The sequence below is a fragment of the Podospora pseudopauciseta genome, chromosome 3, assembly GCF_035222475.1.
Source record: "Podospora pseudopauciseta strain CBS 411.78 chromosome 3, whole genome shotgun sequence".
NCBI classification, from domain to species: domain Eukaryota; kingdom Fungi; phylum Ascomycota; class Sordariomycetes; order Sordariales; family Podosporaceae; genus Podospora; species Podospora pseudopauciseta.
In genome coordinates, this window is record NC_085893.1 from 2,145,077 (window position 1) to 2,163,122 (window position 18,046).

General features: G+C 51.1%; 7 protein-coding genes across 7 annotated transcripts; 3 read left to right on the top strand and 4 right to left on the bottom strand.

Annotated features, from left to right (window-relative positions):
• Window positions 1-742: 742 nt before the first annotated feature.
• COX15_1 (Cytochrome c oxidase assembly protein cox15) lies at window positions 743-1,113 on the bottom strand (the record flags this gene model as incomplete). The annotated part of the gene is made up of 2 exons (XM_062911056.1): window positions 743-829; window positions 900-1,113. The coding sequence occupies 2 exons, from the start codon at window positions 1,111-1,113 to the stop codon at window positions 801-803; spliced, it is 243 nt and encodes an 80-aa protein (XP_062767059.1). The 3' UTR covers window positions 743-800.
• A 399-nt stretch (window positions 1,114-1,512) lies between these two features.
• GLR1 (Glutathione reductase) lies at window positions 1,513-3,403 on the bottom strand (the record flags this gene model as incomplete). Its single annotated transcript, XM_062911057.1, has 2 exons — window positions 2,858-3,403; window positions 1,513-2,788 (listed from the first exon to the last, which is right to left on the bottom strand). Exons 1-2 carry the CDS (start codon window positions 3,112-3,114, stop codon window positions 1,513-1,515), a joined length of 1,533 nt encoding a protein of 510 aa, XP_062767060.1. The 5' UTR covers window positions 3,115-3,403.
• A 118-nt stretch (window positions 3,404-3,521) lies between these two features.
• On the top strand, window positions 3,522-5,193 carry QC763_306150 (uncharacterized protein; the record flags this gene model as incomplete). Its single annotated transcript, XM_062911058.1, has 2 exons — window positions 3,522-3,555; window positions 3,722-5,193. Exons 1-2 carry the CDS (start codon window positions 3,540-3,542, stop codon window positions 5,191-5,193), a joined length of 1,488 nt encoding a protein of 495 aa, XP_062767061.1. The 5' UTR covers window positions 3,522-3,539.
• A 2,019-nt stretch (window positions 5,194-7,212) lies between these two features.
• On the top strand, window positions 7,213-7,569 carry QC763_0053850 (uncharacterized protein; the record flags this gene model as incomplete). The annotated part of the gene is made up of 1 exon (XM_062905793.1): window positions 7,213-7,569. The coding sequence occupies one exon, from the start codon at window positions 7,213-7,215 to the stop codon at window positions 7,567-7,569; it is 357 nt and encodes a 118-aa protein (XP_062767062.1).
• Window positions 7,570-10,629: 3,060 nt separating this feature from the next.
• Window positions 10,630-11,423, bottom strand: QC763_306155 (uncharacterized protein; the record flags this gene model as incomplete). Its single annotated transcript, XM_062911059.1, has 2 exons — window positions 10,630-11,091; window positions 11,148-11,423. The coding sequence occupies 2 exons, from the start codon at window positions 11,421-11,423 to the stop codon at window positions 10,630-10,632; spliced, it is 738 nt and encodes a 245-aa protein (XP_062767063.1).
• Window positions 11,424-12,916: 1,493 nt separating this feature from the next.
• QC763_306157 (uncharacterized protein) lies at window positions 12,917-13,372 on the top strand (the record flags this gene model as incomplete). Its single annotated transcript, XM_062911060.1, has 1 exon — window positions 12,917-13,372. The coding sequence occupies one exon, from the start codon at window positions 12,917-12,919 to the stop codon at window positions 13,370-13,372; it is 456 nt and encodes a 151-aa protein (XP_062767064.1).
• A 3,035-nt stretch (window positions 13,373-16,407) lies between these two features.
• QC763_306160 (uncharacterized protein) lies at window positions 16,408-17,380 on the bottom strand (the record flags this gene model as incomplete). The annotated part of the gene is made up of 3 exons (XM_062911061.1): window positions 17,131-17,380; window positions 16,985-17,047; window positions 16,408-16,917 (listed from the first exon to the last, which is right to left on the bottom strand). Exons 1-3 carry the CDS (start codon window positions 17,248-17,250, stop codon window positions 16,408-16,410), a joined length of 693 nt encoding a protein of 230 aa, XP_062767065.1. The 5' UTR covers window positions 17,251-17,380.
• Between the last annotated feature and the right edge of the window lie 666 nt (window positions 17,381-18,046).

The following is an 18,046-nucleotide window of genomic DNA, read 5'->3' on the forward strand; positions in this document are numbered from 1 at the left end:
GAGTTTGAGGACAAGGTATCGTTGATGTTTGGGGATGGTTCGTAGCCTTGCAGCAGCTGGGACGGGGGACGAGCTTCTGGAATGCGGCTGTGGCCCGTGCGTCAAGCTCGGAATCTCGTTGAGGAGAGGCACAAGCCGAGCTTCTCAAGCTCCCAGAAACTGGCAATGTGATGTTAATTAGAGATTGAGACTAACTGTGAGATTGGGTTTGGAAATTAGCTACCCTACACTGAAAAGGGCTTCAAATCAGGCTGTCGAGGAGGAACTGGTGAAGCAAGGCTGCTATATCTGGATATCCCTTCATCAACAGTAACGTCATAGCAAGCTGGCGAGCCAGAATGTGCCCTCATCAGCCTTACATCTTCGATCCCAACAGATATCAGTCATAGGTCCGTCTCCAAGGGCACGCTATCCGGCTATGCCGAAGAGGCCCAAACAAGCTCCCATCTGTCATCCTCGAAGCTTGTCACAAGAAAGAGCTGTTTGTTAGACAGGATGTCAGTCGACTCTCGCCACGAGCTTCTGGTGTCAGACCAAGTCCCAAGCACATCAGTAGGTAGTTCGTTATCAGTTCGTCTCCGGTATCCCATCTCACCCACCCTTCCATCGCCCAAATAAAACATCACCAGATCGTAGTTCAAGCCCTGATAAAAGACCAGCAGCATCGTGTAACTCTATTCGGTCTATCCACCTTCTCATCAAGGCACGTATCGTATCATATACAATTCTCTCTCCTCTTACTTCCCCTCCGATATCATCTCCCTGCCATCGTCCTTGTTTCCTAGTGGCACAAAGACCGTTTACTTCGCAGGGTGGTAAGTTTGCCAGACTGTCCTCCTTTGTCAGCGTCCATCCCCACTCCCTCAACCTCATCATCACCACCCCCAAAAATAACTCACCGGCAATGCCAAAAGGCAAAGTAAACCCAACAGTGCAGTAAGTCCAGTACTTGATCGCGAATCCCTTCTTGCGGGGGTTGAAGGGAATGTTGGAAAGGGGACCCTCAGGGTAGTGATAAGGCGACGACAGCTGGGCGCGGGTGGTCGAGAAGCCGCGGCGGGCGACCGCCTGGCGGAGGACAGGAGAAGCAAGAGTGCGGGAGGCGGCGATCATCTTCAAGAGGGGGGCGGGCAAGTAAACAGCTCAGTTAGCTTCTCTGATCAACTTTGTTTCAATTGGGGTGTCGCTGTCGCGGCTGTCGTCGGGCATGTAAGAGAGAGGGACTCACTTTGGCAGAGTGGAGAGAGTTTGCTGAACTATCGTCGTCAGAGGGTCGGAGAGAGATTGAGGTTCGATTGTGTTGCTCGCCTGTGACGTTCCACACTTTCTCCGGGATTGCAGTTGCGGGAGCTCGGGCCAACCGCGGAAGAACGAAAAGTGGTGTGACTTTGACGCTCACATGTGGGGATTTCTCACCCAGAGGAAACTTATGTAAGCGAACACCATCAAGGACATCAACTTCAAGATAACAAATTACTTGCACCAATTGGCTATTAATTCATGGTTTCACATCTACCTCAAAGTAACAAGCTCCTCGGCGCTAGTCGGATGGATAGCAACACAGCTATCAAAATCAGCCTTGGTGGCCCCCATCTTCACCGCAACACCAAAGCCCTGGAGCATCTCTCCGCTGCCCAGACCCATGATGTGCAGACCAACAACCTTCTCCTCTGGCCCAGCGCAGATAAGCTTGTAGCTGGTAGGCGCCTTCTCCTCGGGCTCCATCATGGCATAGTACATGGCCGTGAAGTTGGTCTTGTAGATCTTGAGGTTCTCAGCGCCATACTTCTCCACAGCCTGGGGTTCAGTCAAGCCGATCGAGCCAACCTCGGGGTGGGAAAAGACGACCGAAGGAATATTGTCGTAATCGAGCTTGGAAGTTCTGAACTGCTCTGGCCCGAAGAGACGAGCGGCAAGCTTGCGACCGGCAGCAATGGCTACTGGGGTGAGCTCGACATGACCGGTGACGTCGCCAAGCGCGTAGACGTTCTCGACGTTGGTGTTTTGATATTCATCAACCACAATATGGCCCTTCTCGGTGGTCTTGACGCCCGCCGCCTCAAGACCGAGTCCCTCGATGGCTGGTGTGCGGCCAATGGCCCAAATCAAGTGATCCACATCCTCCAAAACGCCCTCGCCATTGGAGCCCTCGCCCTTGGAGGAGTTGTAGTGAAGCCTGAGCTTGCCGGTCTTCTCATCCTTCTCAACCTTGTTGGTCAAGCTTCTCTTGTGTACATGGATTCCGAGTCTCTCGTACTCGGCCGTGACCTTCTCCTGAATCATTGGGTCAAAGCTGCGGAGGAAGGTGTCGTAACGAATAAACAAATGTGTCTCGACACCGAGCGCGTTGAACATGCCGGCGAACTCAACAGCGATATAACCAGCACCAACAAGCGCCACCTTCTTGGGAAGCTTGTCGATATCGAAGAAACCGTCGCTGTTGATTCCGAGCTCGGAACCAGGAATTTCTGGGGGCACATGTGGGTTACCGCCGACGGCGATCAGAATCTTCTTCGCATTGACAACCTCCTTGCTGCCATCGTCCAGGGTCACCTCGACCGAGTTCTTCGACAGAAGCTTGGCCCAGCCGTGAATGTATTCCACCTTGTCATTGGCAAGGTTGCGCTCGTAGATACCGTTGAGGCGCTTGATGTAGGCATCGCGCTTGGTCTTGAACGTTGGCCAGTCGAAAGGGGCTGTTTCTTGAACGCTGAAGCCGTAGGCCTTGGCTTGGTGGATGGTCTCGGCGATAAAGGCGGCGTTGAAAGTCACCTTTTTTGGCACACAACTGAGATGCGACGACTAGTGTCAGCCTTGTATGTGCGGCTGCATGGCATGGTAGGAGAAAGGTACGTACCCCACGTTGACACATGTGCCTCCGAGTCTCTTTCCCTCGATTACCATGGCCTTTGCGCCGTATCTCGAGGCGGCGGCTCTGGCGGCACCGAGGCCGCCGCTGCCGCCTCCGATTACGAGGAAGTCGGTTTCTTTGGAGATGGGCGCCATGTTGATCACTGTGGACGAAAAGTGTCTGGAGATGGTGCCGATGCGGCCTGATGCAACAGTTCTGGATGATAAGACCGGGCGTCTGGCCAAGATAGAGATTGCTTGCATAAGAATGAAAGGAAACTCGGGATACCGTCTTCTAGGAGGAAGAGGTATCGCGGGGTAAAAGGGAGGAGGGAGGTCTTATACAAGCGAGTTCTGGCGCAAGCAGCGGGTTGCTGACTGATGGCACGATGGAATTCCAAATCCAACGTCCGAACTCCCACTCTCACAACGGCGCAACGGTAAGATCCAAGATGCCGATACGCAGAAGTCCAAAGAAAGCAAAGAAACGGCGCTCAGGTAAGCAATTGTCGATTATACATGGATACTAATTCTTTGCAACTCGGCTGCCCCCGCTCCTCCGGTTCGGCTGCGTCATTGCAGGGGTCAGTGACAAATTCCGGGCTGGGCTTCACAAGAGATCCCTCGCCCCACTGTTTCTGACAGGGGCTGTCAACTTCACCATGCACTAACAATTATTGCCCTGAACGATGATCAAGACTCGAGGTACGTACCGATGATGAGAGCATCTCAACTCACAACTCAATCAAATCTGATGGTTTGACGACAATTGTAAGATGGACTTACAAGGGAGACACGGGTAATGCATGGTCAATGTCCAATTTTCAATTTTCTTCTCTTTCTTGACTTCTATTTTTTACCTTCTCGTGAGCATCTCATAAGACTTCCACCATGACAACCACCAAACTCCCCCTCCCCGGCAAGCTCACCGTCGCCCAGCTCCAATCCCTCTGCTCCTCCACCGGCCTCCCCCAGGCCGGTTCCAAACCCACCATCCAACAAACCCTCCGCCAAGCAGCCCAATCCGCCCAACACATCCCCGACACCGCTCGCATACTGAGCATCGACCTCGGCCTCAAAAACTTCGCCTTCAGCCTCCTCACACCCGCCTCAAGCCCTTCAGAGAAGACACCCTTACCAACACCCCCCGATTCATCATCAGTTCCCCAGGCATTACTCCCACCCGTCACCCTCCACCACTGGAACCACCTCAACCTAACCACCCCCCTCCTCCCACAAGATGACCCAGTCCAATTCACCCCCTCCTCCTTATCCTCACTAACCTACTCCCTCATCTCAACCCACCTCCTCCCCTTGAACCCAACCCACATCCTCATCGAGCGCCAGCGCTTCCGTACCGGCAACGCCTCAAACATATTCGAATGGACGATCAGGGTGAACACGCTGGAATCAATGCTCCACGCCTGTTTTGCAACCCTCAAAGGGGTCGACTTATTCCATGGCAATGTCATTTCCATCTCACCAAAGACAGTAGCCGGTTACCTCTTTCCCAAAAGTGAGGCCAAGGCCGAGGGAGGGGGGAAGAGCCAAAATGCGTACCATTTGTTGAAGGCGAATAAAGTCGGTATGTTGGGGGAGTGGTTACAGCAGGGGAAACTGATAAAGCCACAGGACCAGGGGGCGGGGATGGCAGAGGGTTTTTTGGAGGCGTGGAGGGCGAAGGGGGTGAGGGGGAAGAAGAAGAGGGAGATGGAGGAGGGGGTGCTGGGAAGGGGGGTGAAGTTAGATGATTTGAGTGATTCGGTGTTGCAGGGGATGGTTTGGTTGCAGTGGCAGAGGAACTTGGAGGGGTTGAGGGGGGTGGATTTTGGGGAGGAGGAGAAGGGGGTTGCGAAGGCGATTAGCAAGGTGAAGAAAGGGACCGGGAGGATCAAGCATGTTGATGTGCATGATGAGGGGTATGGAGGGGTTGAGGTGGATGCTGTGTTGGAGGGAGGTGGTGGGAAGAAGAAATCGGGGAGGAGGAAAAACACCGTCGTGGCTCAGGAAGTTATTGATGAAGTGGTGTTGTTGGAGACTCCAAAGAAGAGTCGTGGGCGGTCCAAGAAGGTGGAGGGGATCGAGGAGGTGGAAGATACTGAGACAGCCGGAACAGAACCGGTCAAAAAGCGGCCTGGTCGACGGAAAAAGGCGTCAGTCGAAGAAGAGAATGTTGAAGAGGTTGTGCTGGAGGCAGATGCTAAGAAAAAAAGCCGTGGTAGGCCAAGGAAAGCAGCTGTTGTTGGGAGTGACAAAGTTGAGGTGGCAGCGGCTGAGATGAAAACTTCCAGAAGAAGGTCAGCTCGAATTGAATCGAACGAGGATGATATCGTCTTGATATAAAACATAACTAGAAGGCCTAATTACCAAACCAAAGGATGCTGAGATGGCTCTACATCATACCGTCCCACCGTCTACCAGTCCCTTATTCCTGATCTATTTCAGGGCAATTTTTCAGCCTATCTGCTAACAGTTTCTCTGGGGTGTCCGTGTGCCACTCCGTCGTTGTACGCTATACGTCTGGCCCATCATCGGCTTCTCAACCCTCATAGCCAGATTGCGCGTCTTTTGCTTTCGACCCAGACCTCGAGCCTCCATAGGGCAGAAGCAAAGTTGGGCAGCGATGTGGGAGTGTTCGTGTCCGAGCTCCATGACCCCATACAAGCACTGAGGTTCGTCTTCTTCAGCAGTGAGTCTAAAATGATGGAATCGGCCCCATTTTGTGCGACGCGATGCAGCACGAAGATCTCATGTTCTGTATCAGCCTCTTTTATACATAGCCTTCCTCCGCGAGCAAATCGCTAGAACTTACTCAGTCCAGTCCACGCTTGACGTGCGCACGCGGCTCTTTGTCAGAGCTCGGATGAAGATTCATTGTCTGGCCGCGGTTCTGCTCTGTTCAACCTCACTGGTAGGTTTTTGACGCCGCACACATAGCCCGCAGCTACAAAACGAAAGTAATTACTCTTCGGCCCTTGCCATAAAAGCCATAACAGGCAAGGAGCGTCCGCAGGCACAACAAACAATAGGCGAGGCGTCCGACACGCGAATATCAGCTCACAAGATTCTCGCCCCTGCGCACGCCTCTCTGGAAAACTGCAACAGATGGACCACCATGGACACAGGGTCTTGATGTTTCTACTGTCCGCAGCCTAGCGTTGCAGATTGCTCAAGCCTCATGGTGCGAGTTGCAGCACACCGAATCAAGACCATTCTTGCCTCGCGTCCGTACGTTAGCTTTGCCCGCTCGCGCGTGTACGCGGTAGTATTTCTATCGGCCGATTGAGTTGCCACATTCGCTTGTGGGAGTCCAAGTTTTTTTTATCAAAGCTGGGATGAACTTTCAACTTTGGTTTTGCATAGGTACGACTTTTAGAATTATTTCTAACACGTTCATTTACTGGTAGTTAAACGGAGTGAAGAAAAGGAGGAAAAGGCCTTTAAAAATGCCTTCTTCAACTGAGTTCAGGGGTCAAACAATGCACACACACAACGTGACCCCTATTTCCTGAACAACATCTATTTTTTATTTCCGCACCCAGAAAGACGTAAAGGATATTTGGTCATCCATACTATCAATCCACCCAGTCTCCTCCTTCTTTGCTGCTATCTCAGATATAAGAAGTGCCCCCCTCAATCAGGCCAAATGCCGCGATACCGCAGACGACCTCCCGGAACACAGCCCTCCACAGCAATATTGTCACGGTACGGGCAGAAATGAGGTTCTCCGGGGGCTCGATGAAGGTACAGGGCTGGGCAGAATAAGGCACTGGTTTGTAAAGTTTCGGATTGCTTCCTGGCATCTCTGATTATCAGAGTGGTCGCCTGGCGGCCGCATTGGTTAACATGGGTATCGCGGAGCCTATTGTCGGTAAGTGGTTAAGGTACCTTGGCTGAGGGTGGGTGCTTGTGGGCAAGAGACAGTTTGGTTCAATGCCAAGTTTTCTGATGGACTCGATCGACAGTGGAGGATGGAAAAGCAAATGTTTGGTAGGTTAAATACCTAGGCATGTGTCACATAGGTAACTGTCAAGGTAAGGTTCATCACTAGTCCCAGCTGGTTCCTCTGACATGTCCAACACCCATTACTCACAACAACAAACACAGAAAACTGGCTTATATCCACTGCCACACATCTCTGCTCCCTTTTCAGCCTTTTCTCACCTAGGCAGACTCCAGCGCATCAAAAAACAGCCGCCACCACCATCACAAAACCCACCAACAATTTCCTTACTCCCCCAAGCCGAAATCAACTTCTACCGTCACCAAGTACAGCACAACTTCCTCTCTCAATGCAGCATCTGCTCCTTTCTGGCCACCCTCAACCTGAACCCCCCTGTTCCCTGCCCTCTATGCTGCAACATGGTCGGCTCCCTGAGCCTAAACCACACAGTCGACACTCTCAAAAGATTGGTCAGAATCTCCGAGGTGTTTCACTGGCCACAGTTTGTCGCCCACATCAACGACTCACTCGTGGCGAGAGTGACCCATTTTTTCAGTTTTGAGCCAGATGATGATGATGTTGAAGGACTTCCTCCCCATTTTAGACGTCGTGCTGTTCCCCAGACTGAACAGCAGATGATGTTGTTCCAGCAGGCGATGGTGTGGCATATCGGGAGGGATGTTGAAGTGGTGTATGGTCAGGCGATGACGAGGAGGGTGGTGTTTAGGCAGTTGGGGTGTACGGTTGGGCAGTGGGAGATGGCTGTGGGTGAGTAATCTATGAGTTGAGTGGAAGGGGGGTAGATGGATTAGCTTCGGGGTGTCAGGAGGTTGCCGAATGACGAGATGTGGTGATAGCAGACTTGGGTATCAGTCAATAGAAGACATCACTGTCACACTTGATGATTTCCTCTGGACTGGTAAAGTTGAGCCTTGTATAACTCGACAAATTATGCAATCTTGGATAACAAGAAGAATCCACTTGCAGAGATCTTATCTAGGAATTGCAAGAGTTAAACAGGCCCCTTCCGGGTCGGAGTACTCCTTCCCAGCTTAACGAGAAATGTGTGCGGGCTGATACTATCAACACCCGTTCGCTCCTTCCTCAGCTGTCCTGGTTTTAAATGTCCCCTACCTGCCTGGTCTCGACAGCCTTGCTGCCTGATCTTTCTTTCTGTCTCGCGACCAGACCTTACCAGCTATTTTTCTCCCCGACTGTCGGGATCTTTGACTTCCTCCAACTCCCTACTGGTAACCTTTTTACCTCCTCCAAGTTTCGATCCTCTTCAAAGCCTGTCCACTTCTGCCCCTCTCGAACGGTTCTCCGGTATTAAATACGCAACACTACAATCCCTAAGATGCCCCTCGACAACGAGGCTGAGAGTGATCGCGAAGACGCGATCACTAACTCCAAGGTCATTTGCATGACCTGCGCAGTTCTCGCCCGTCACTCCAAAGCTCCGCCCTGCTAACGATGTGAGATCATGGAGAGATGGGCCAGACTCCCCTTTTACAGCGAAGCCTTTCTCTGGAAGCTCGTCCAAACATCGTAGGTTTTCCACTACGATGAGGTTCTGGCCTACGCAATCGAAGCAATCATCAACAGAGTTGCACGAACTCTCAAAATCAGAAGGGACCTTGACTTCAATGATCTGCCCACCCCATCGGAGACGCAATAATGGGCCGCGTACTCCTGAGCAAATCGAGTTCGCTCAGCTGTCAAAGCCATTCCCAACAGCCGAGGATTTTGAGTATGTGTACAAGAAAGCGATGCTCAGAAGAAGCGTGTTCCGAGCTGTGGGGTGCCATATTGGAGCGTACAACCTCATCCAAGATGAGGTTCATCAGTGAGAGACAAATCTCGGCTCTGTAAGTATAGACTGGGATGTCGTCTGGTTAGGTGTGGGACATGCGGGTAAACGGTGGGGCACAAAAGTAAACAAGCCCCTTTTAGCCCCTTTACCATAAGTGGAGCCTTATTCAGCAAGGATCTTTTTGCAACACCAGATACAGAGAAAGGGCCAAACTACATAGTTCTGCGGCCCATTGTTCTGGCTATAGCTATTGTGACTGCGTGGATATTTTGTTTACATGTGAAGTAATGTGCCAAATCCTTACCTATGCTGCATCACTTCACATGGATCTCCAAGTCCTCTCCTCGTAGGTTGTGTGGTTCAGTGGACCGCCGAAAACAGGGACAAGACGTGTAACTGAAAACAAGGATTTCACCGATAGTAAAGAAAGCTTAATTGATATGTGGAGAACGTGGATGTGATTCGAGGAGGATGGAAAGTGATAACCACTGGACTTGACCCCCAGTCACTACAAGGTCGGCGTTGGTAAGTCTCGAGCCTACTCTGGGCCTAAGATGTAGCCTAACAAAAGTTAGAGCAAATGTGGAGTTGGGTTCAAGTTTTGGCATGGTGTGTTACATCATCATCATACAGACACATATTCATGCCCCAATTTCGAGGTCCCTCTATTCATTTTGACGTGTACTTGATAGACATTGGGTTAACTGAGTAGCCATGTATGTGAAAGTAAAAAAAAACCCTTTCCAAACCCCTTTTTTGCAAAGCATTGACCCAACCCGAAAAGAAAAGTGAACTCGTCCTGTAAACCGACCATAACTAGCCCAGAAGAAACACAAAGACATGAAGTCATAATCATAGTAGCCAGCAGCCAGATTCACCTCTTATCTTCGCCCACCAAGTGAAAGCAAGTCCATGGTCCCAATGTCATATCCCCGTTCTCTCACTGGCCTTCCGCCGTTGCGTCGCCTTCGGATACGCCTCCCCAATGTCCTTCTGGGCAAGGCCACTCTGCAGCCAACCGCCTTCTGTCCGCCTGGTACAAACGGCTGTCTGTCACCTCATAGGCTCTGTTGACCCTCTCGACGATAGCAACCCTGAGGTATGCCTCCATCTCATCAAGCGAAATTCATGGGAAATCTCGGAGATTTGCCAGAGGATGTTTCGTGTATGCATATCTTTCCTTGATCCATGTCTCCATTTTGATGCAATGTGCGCATTTTCTGGAACAGGGCCCTTTGCAGGTTGGGCATGCTTTTCTGAAGTCGAGGATGGCTTGGCTGCGGTAGATGTTGTTTTGTTATAAATCAGCTTGAGCTTGCTGGTTTCTGGTGGCAGAGCCTGTCCCTCACACGAATTCAGGTGTCGAAACCCGACTCTGGAGTCACCTTAACGACGGTCCATGGCCCGCGACGCGCCCAAAATCTCGCGAAAAGAGAGGGACAAACATAAAGGTCCTCTCCATCTTCCCCAGTTTATCACGCCTTTGTTACTAGCCTCTCCTGATTGGCTTCATCGAGGGTCAGCTGGGAAAACTTCCATTCCTTTCGGGGTAGGGTTGAGGCTGAGGAGGGGGCTGTCCCAAGCAAGTGGCTTGCCCTGCGTGCTCTAACCACCCTGCCTGGATGAGTCATTGGTCTGGGGAATACAAGGAGGCTCCGACTAGGTTGGGACCTGTAGTAATTATACAATGCAGGTACAATATGGTACGTTGTCAATTCACACAGTCTACCTACACTTCAATTCGTACAGTCTAAAGTTCAGTTCACATGTGCGGGATTACTACAGTATATCTAGTGGCTATCGTGACATCACATTTGATGGTCAGTTCTAGGCCTCCTCATACCAGGAATCACTTTATCGGGCTCACATGCATGCAAGATCTTGAAGCGCGGATTACTTTGGGTATCTCAGTTTATAATTGGCCTGTCTAAGCTTCTGTTAACCCTGATCCGAGCTATCAACTTGTCCTCCTTGGGAATCTTGTCGCTAGCCATCCACCCATTAAGTTCCTCCGGGTTAAGCTTCAGTCTTCTTTGTTAAGCTGCCGATCGTCGAAACTAGACTCCTTAAGGTTTGCCTTTGCTGATTGTGCACACCACGGTTCCAGACTGGCATTTGCGATTGGAGTTGGCTTGGTTGTTATTGGGGTAGGTGTAGGCTTTGTTCTCGCAGGGCTTGAACCACTCGGGGCCTGAAGTCGCAGCCCCATTCTCTCTGAAAGGGTGTATACAAGGCCCTTGGCCGTTTTCCTCAGGGCAGGGCTTCCCCTGTAGCCAGAAATTGTCGTTACAGCCGGCAATCTCAACACCATTGCAACGGCACATGATAGGGAAGTTGAATCCGTCGACATACGAGACGTCGGTGTCGCCCCCTCCGAAAGCCAAGCCTTGTTTCTCCAGGGAGAGTTCCCACACGACTCTCCCGCCCATTCATGATTTTGCCCGCTTCCACAACAGCGATGTGGCCCGAGTAGTCGGTACGGAGTCTAATCTGGCCTCTCCCTCCATTAGCCAACTGACCAGGAGCAGGCTGCCCATCTACCAGATCAGGCACAGGGGGCTTTCCGGAATCAAACTTGTGTTCGTTCTTGGCGTGCATATTCTGGAGGGCCTTCTCAGCCTTGTTCTCGAAGACAATCGTCAAGAAGCCACCGTCGGGAAGAGGAGTAACGGTCGCCGCTACTGCCGGGTCAAGGGTGCGGTTGTCGTCCAAAGCGCCGCCGCTTGCTGTGCCCAAACCCATACAATCAGCACCCACAATGCCGGAGAACTTGGGAGCGGCCGTGGTGACTGAAGTAGCGAATGTGGTGATGGGCATAGGAAAGAAAGGGTTGGTGGCATCGTCCTTGCCCTGGATGCCTGAGAACTTGGGCCCAGTCGTGGTAGTTGTGGTAGTCGTGGTAGGAAAAGTTGAAGCCGTCCGAGTGGACGTAGGGAATATCCACTGCGAGAGCAGCCGTGAAAAGGAGAACGGCCGAAGCCAGGAGGGTAGAGAGCGTGAAGGACATCACTGTGCCAGGTAAGGTACTGTGGGGCGTGGTGAACAGGCTTAGCGAAGGGGTAGAGGGTGTTGTGAACTGATAGCAAAGGCTGTTGCCGACAAGAATGGAGAACAGGTTCTCTGGGGTGTCTTTGCTGCTCGGTGATGGGAAGAGAAAAAGGATTCAAGGGAGTAGTAAAAAGTCATTATATACTTAAGGGTCGGGGCTGGAACGCTTGGGCCCGGTTAGCAGTTCTCATCACATTCACTTGATATTGGATTCAAGTGGAGATAATAGGAGCAGTTACACGGTCTTATCGTAAGGGAGCCAGCATTTTTAGAGATCAGAGTGTGTTGATATCAGGGGGGAGATCGCAGAATACTTCAGACGAAACTATGAGCCTCTCGATAGAGACGTTCTCAGTGGAGATAAGAGCAGCAGCAAAGTGGGCTGGTTGAGGTGAAGAGCAGGGTCAGAGAATTCTCTTCCGCGCGCGGTTTAAAAACAACCAGACGACGCTCATCATGTTGAGGAGCGGTCAAAACGTGACACAGTGAAGGGTGTGTCTGTTCCCATGCGAAGCTTGACAACCCGCATAGGCTCTGTGACATTAGTGAGCAACACATCTTGTTGACTCCCAAAGAGCACTTACTTCACGCCAGGGTATTGAGCAAACCAATATTGACTGCCAAGAAGAGCAACAGAGGTCCATATTGGGACTCCGCCAGCACAATGTTTGGAATAGGGGCAAGCAAGCCTTCGCAAGGCATGGGGTTCATCCAAGTGTTGAGGATAACCATAGCATGTTTGTTGTCCATGAAAACAACAATACGGCCCCTTCGGTGAGCAAGGAGCAGTCAGCATAGATTGACTCTTATCATCTTCACACCCCCCAACCAGTTACCAGCCCTCGTGGGGTAGGAGAGTTGTTCAGCATGACGATAAGTCTGTCATTGAGATTATACAAGAGCAAGAAGCTCGCTAGAACATGATCATACAGACTCTTGACTGCTCGAGCAAGTTCTGGATTGTGGGCATGACAGTCCTCACTGGAGTAAGGAGGTAAGTGGCTCACTGTCACGAGTGAATAGTTCAACAAGACCTCTGCCCCATCCGGTAACACCGTAGCGAATCATAAGTCCCGTATCTAGATTTGCTCCCTGGTCAAATATCTATACAATGAGTGCTTCATTGCCACTACCAATTCTCTTTCTCTCACTAACATCCAGCAATAAAGACCTCTGACAACCGGTCTTTAACTCCTCCACTCTACCGGCAAAGGCATTCCTCCCTATTTAGGTATATACCCCGATCCACCATCACCCCCAAGATGAAATTCCTCGCCTCACCTCTCATTGTTGCTTCGGCCCTGACCTCCATCTTCGCCTCTCCCTCCCTGCTTCCCAAACCACCTTCGAGACCAAGGTCACCCAAGCCCGCGATGTCACCAGAGCTGCTGCCGCCGATGGCCAGTTCTCGTCTGGTTGTGACAACCCCAAGCTTTGGTCACAATCTATTGCTTGCCCGGACAACAACGCATACGGAGCTTGCAGGAACCCACACCAGGATCTGGAAGACGGGCAGATCAAGTACGCTCATGAGTGGTTCAAGGCTTGCCAGGGGAGGGCTTATAACTTTTCTAAGGATGACACCGCCAATTCCAATGGAAAGTGTCAATCCGGGATTGTTAACTGCCAGATTCTTCCCAAGCAAAGCACAACTTGAGGAGAAGATATCTATTTTGGCTTGGAGTCAGGAGCATCGCAGTTGGGAGATGGATGATTAGATGGCTGCCACAATAGCTTACCTATGGAAGTCAAAAGTTTCCCTTGATTGTTGGGTCTTGAGCACTCCTTTCTTGTTTTTACTCGTTTTATCAGCTTCTGCTACACGTTTAGAACTCATATATATTTTCTCTACTCACATGTCCACAGTTATCTGCTTACCTACCTTAGAGCCTTACCTTCACACATTCACACCTGATTTTACACAAGAGAAAGTATGGTGGGACCGCTACGGACCAACAACCACTGCCCAACACAAATTTTGGACAGGCTTCCGAGGTCATCACCGGATACATTGGAATTCAGGGCGTCCCAAGACGGTTCACACAGCTCAGCATCGATAATGAATCAACAGACAGTCTTCACAGCTGTCCACCAAGTTCACCAACCAGCTGCCTCCGGACATGTGTGAATCTCTGGGGCGCGATGGGCGTGTTGTAGCCAAGGCGGGTGTCATCCAACCCAATTCTCCTTCTCCTTTCATCATCTGGCACCATAGCCACCCCCTCACATGTTGTATATACGACTTTTCTTATGGGGCACCTACAAAGGGCCTGCTTTGCACCAGACCTATACCTGACTTGCTCTTAAGGCTGGGTTTGCTTACTGTTTACTTTTACTCCGAACAACTAACAACAACCAACTGTAATATCAATTTGTCAACTAATTTCCCTGCCTTTTTGGCCTCTCTTTTGCGGGGCAGTGACTTCACTAGGTCACCGCTCTACATTTCCCTTTCCCATACCTGATCTAGCAACCTTACCTTTCGCCAATCTCATACCAGCCTCCTACCCACACCTAGGCTGTGAGGAGCTCTCCTCCTATCGTTGGCCCTGGAGCGCACCATCATCGCCACGACCGTCTCAATTTCTACGACGAATTCAACCCTCTCGGCGATGCTGGTCGGTATGGATCCTCCTACACGCCGACAACAGCCTGCGCCCACCCGGTTTCCGTCCGCATTCACAAGTTCTACAACAAGAACCTGTACCTGTGGTATGTGACCTCCAAGTTCCTCCCCTTCACTTCAACACGTTACTGACTCTACTCCAGGACAGAATCGTCGGCTATCGTTGCACAGCGCGCTCCCTCCTCTCCCTACCTTCACCCTCCCTCGTGTGCCATCCGTCTGGTCAATTAAACAACCACCTACCCACTCACCCCCTTCACACCAACAAAAGTGCGCCATGACCGACCCAGTGGGAAGGCCTCATTCGTCATGGTCAGACCTGCTTTAGATGCAGGAAGATGACCACGGAATGGCATGAGGCACCGTCGTGGGAAGGAAGCCTCGGGACGCACGATCAAGGTTTTCCCCCTCTCGACGACATTGACCTCGAACACCCGCCGCCGCACGCTTGACTTCTGCCCCCCGACGAGCAGCACAAAAAGATGGAGATGCCCGGGTCTGCCGCCAAGAGCGGCCAAACCGGGGGTCAACGGAGAGAAGTCATGTTACCTCTTGTCCAGGGAGCCAGATCTACCTACCAGTGTTGTGATGCTGAACGGCCTGGGATCGTTCTTTCGCCAATCTCGCCAAGACCACACAGAGCGGTTGCTCTTTGTGAACTGGATCCCCAACGGCAATATGTCTCTCCAGGTCGAGGACATCAGCGTCGATGACATGGATGCTTGGACTTGTACCTTGTTTTTTTTTTTTTTTTTTTTTTTTTTTTTTTGGAACGAATGCTTCCAGGACATTACGTGCGCCGTGGTGGTGATGGGGTTGATGGGGCTCATCTCATGTAAGGGGTAAAGTAAATAATCAATGTGGAGTTAGTTGGCGGGGCGATGGAAAACGACGTGAGGGTTGGGGTTTTGTGATATTGGGGTCGTAGCATTGGCGAAGGGTGCAGAGCTAGTGTAATGAGATTATTGTATGCGATTTAAGATGAACATGAGGGAGGGATAGAGCTTGCTCAGATGTACCTCGGATGATGAGAATAGTGAACTTAAAACATGTACGAGTTTTTCCGGTCCGGTTGTGATCATGCAGTGCTCCCACATCCTCCTGGCTTTGACGGCATCATCTGTGGTAGAAGTAAGTTATCTTAAGGTCTCCATGAAAGCCTATGTAAGGGTCTTGACCTTGATAGGACATCCAAAAGATTTGCCCGTGACACTGTGTACCACATGAATTGGCCTGGTCGTCGACTGTCTCTGGATACGATAGGAGAGCTCTTAGATTTTAAATACTCTTGGTTGCTGTGTTGTTCTTGGGCAAGCAAGGCCTATTCCTAAAGATCCGCTTCACATGCATTCTAAATTAATTCCGCAACCACAACAAAACATGAGGCAAAAAAGACATCATCCGCCATGATTCAAGCGACATGCAGGAACCAAAAACTCACTCATTACCCACCCACCTCTTCAAGACCCCTTGCATTGCGGCTGCACAATCTGAGACATCTTAGACACCTCATCCAGCCTCCCGCCCGCCACCTCCGGACCGTTTTCTCCTTCTGTCGACATCTCAACTCAAGTCTCACACCCACGCTTCATGCATGCCGACGCGAACAATATCAAAAAGTAATGAACCGATTTCATAACCATCTATTTCATCCCATCTATCCTTTCCAAATATATATACAATTGAAATCCAGACCCCCCTCCCAAAAAAAAAAACTATTTCTGCTTGGTAGTAAACAAAACAGGACACAAACAAACAGTTTTCTTTTCTCTCCGTCACCCTCCCTACCTAACCCAACAGAAGAAAAAAAAAGAAATAGTCAACGATGCCGTATGAACAAACGAAAATGAAAACAAAAAGAGTGATTGTTTCGAACAAGACGACCAGGCCGTGAAGATGAAAGATCCATATCCAGATTTGCCGAGTTTGATAATTGTCGTGTCAAAAAAGGATAGAGAAAAAAAAAAGGGATAAAGCTGTTGCTGCCGCCCCTTACACGACTAAGAGGAAGACGAAAGAAATTGGGGTATCGGGTATCATCAGTCGCTGCTTGTCGCCATGAACTAAGTGTAGTACAATGGTTGTACACCCGACCTGCCAGCCACTTGAAGATTAAGTTTGCCGGGCCTAGTTGGCGTTGGCGGGTCTCTGAGCGGGCCTCTGAGCGCCCGTCTTGCCTTCCTCCTCCTCCTTCTTGTGGATGATGTAATCCCCGGCGTTGATGGCTGTCTCACCGATGAGGTAGAAGGTCGTGGCGACAACGGCCGTGGGGTAGGCGGTCCAGGAGTCGCCGCAGCTTTGCTTCTTGGTCTCAAATATGGAGAGAACGTATTCCTTCACGGAGCGGCCGGCGTGATAAGGAGAGAAGATCATCTGTTTGGTTCCCTCGACGATCTCGCCCGGCTGCTTCTTCACGACAGGGAACTTCTCCTCGATGACCTCGAGGGTCTTGTCGCCGACGCTGTCGACTCGTTCCACGTAGGGGGCGACAAATGAGTAAGGGCCGGCGAGGTAGGGGAATACGTTCTGGGCGAGGGATTGGTAGACACCATTGCTGAGGTCAACGGCCTTGGAGCCGACGGAAGTCGATTTGACTGTTCTCACACCATCTTGGACGCAGGGGTATGTGAGAAGGTGCTGTTGAACATGGGGGTAAGCTGCTTGTTGAAGGATTGGGAGAGGAGATGGTGTTATCAGAACATACCCTGATGGTAGCGGAGTGAGGGGAGTCGCCGTTCACTACGTTGGAGGTAGGCATCTTGTAGACCTTGTGCGGCATGTTAGAACTGACGAAAGAGTGGAATGGACAGGGAGTGAAGCAAGAGGAAGATGAATGGAAGAGGGATCTACCTGAAATATATACCTGGGCGGGGGCAATGGCAATGATGGAAGGCGAGGAAGAAAAGGCGAGAGATTGTGGTGGGAAAAGGAGGAATGCGGTGATGGAATGCCAGGAAAGTAGTATTTCATGTGACAGGCGGGCGCACCAAGTTCACCGTTTGGACCCAGACTTTTTCTTTCATGGACCCGGCTGTCCAAGCGGTCCAAGTTGGTCCAGTTCCTAATTCATCTTTATCGCCAGCGTGTGACGGGACTGTCGAACTAACCATTAAGACGAGGCATAGCACACCCACCCCTCCCCCTCCCCTCCCCAATTGCGCAACAGGGAGCTCTCTTATCGACCCCACTTTTTCAAGACCCCACCATCAATCACCCACCACGCTTTCTGCCTGGCATGTGAAAAAGCACTACAAACACACACAGCCTTGGCCGTTGCTTTTCAACAGCCTGGGGAAATCTCCCCGACATGCTGGTCTCAGATTGACAGGGACAATTGGGATATTGCTCCATGGTTAGTGTGCAGATGGCTAGTAGACAAAGAGCATCAGAGACATCATCTTCCTCCTGCGGTTCTGTCCTCTCTGATAAGCTTGATTGATGATGCAGCCAGCTTGCAGCTTCCTGGGTTGGTTACACATCCCTCAGGCTGAGGTAACCGCCCTGATCCCACATCCGACGGCGGCAGTCCCCCTGTGTCGCGCAAGGGTTGTCCGATGTTAGATACCGAGCCGTTGCCAGCCCAACTCGAGTCCGTCTCACAAACCTATCGACACCATGCCATGGGATCTCTTTCGATCGCCACGTCTTCTTTACAACCATTAACTTGACCGAGGCAGTTTGTTCGAGTCAAGCTCAACCTCCGAGAGATGCCTCAACAAACTCCGGAAGGCCCGTCTGCAAAGCAACTTGGTGTGGCGTCGAGCCG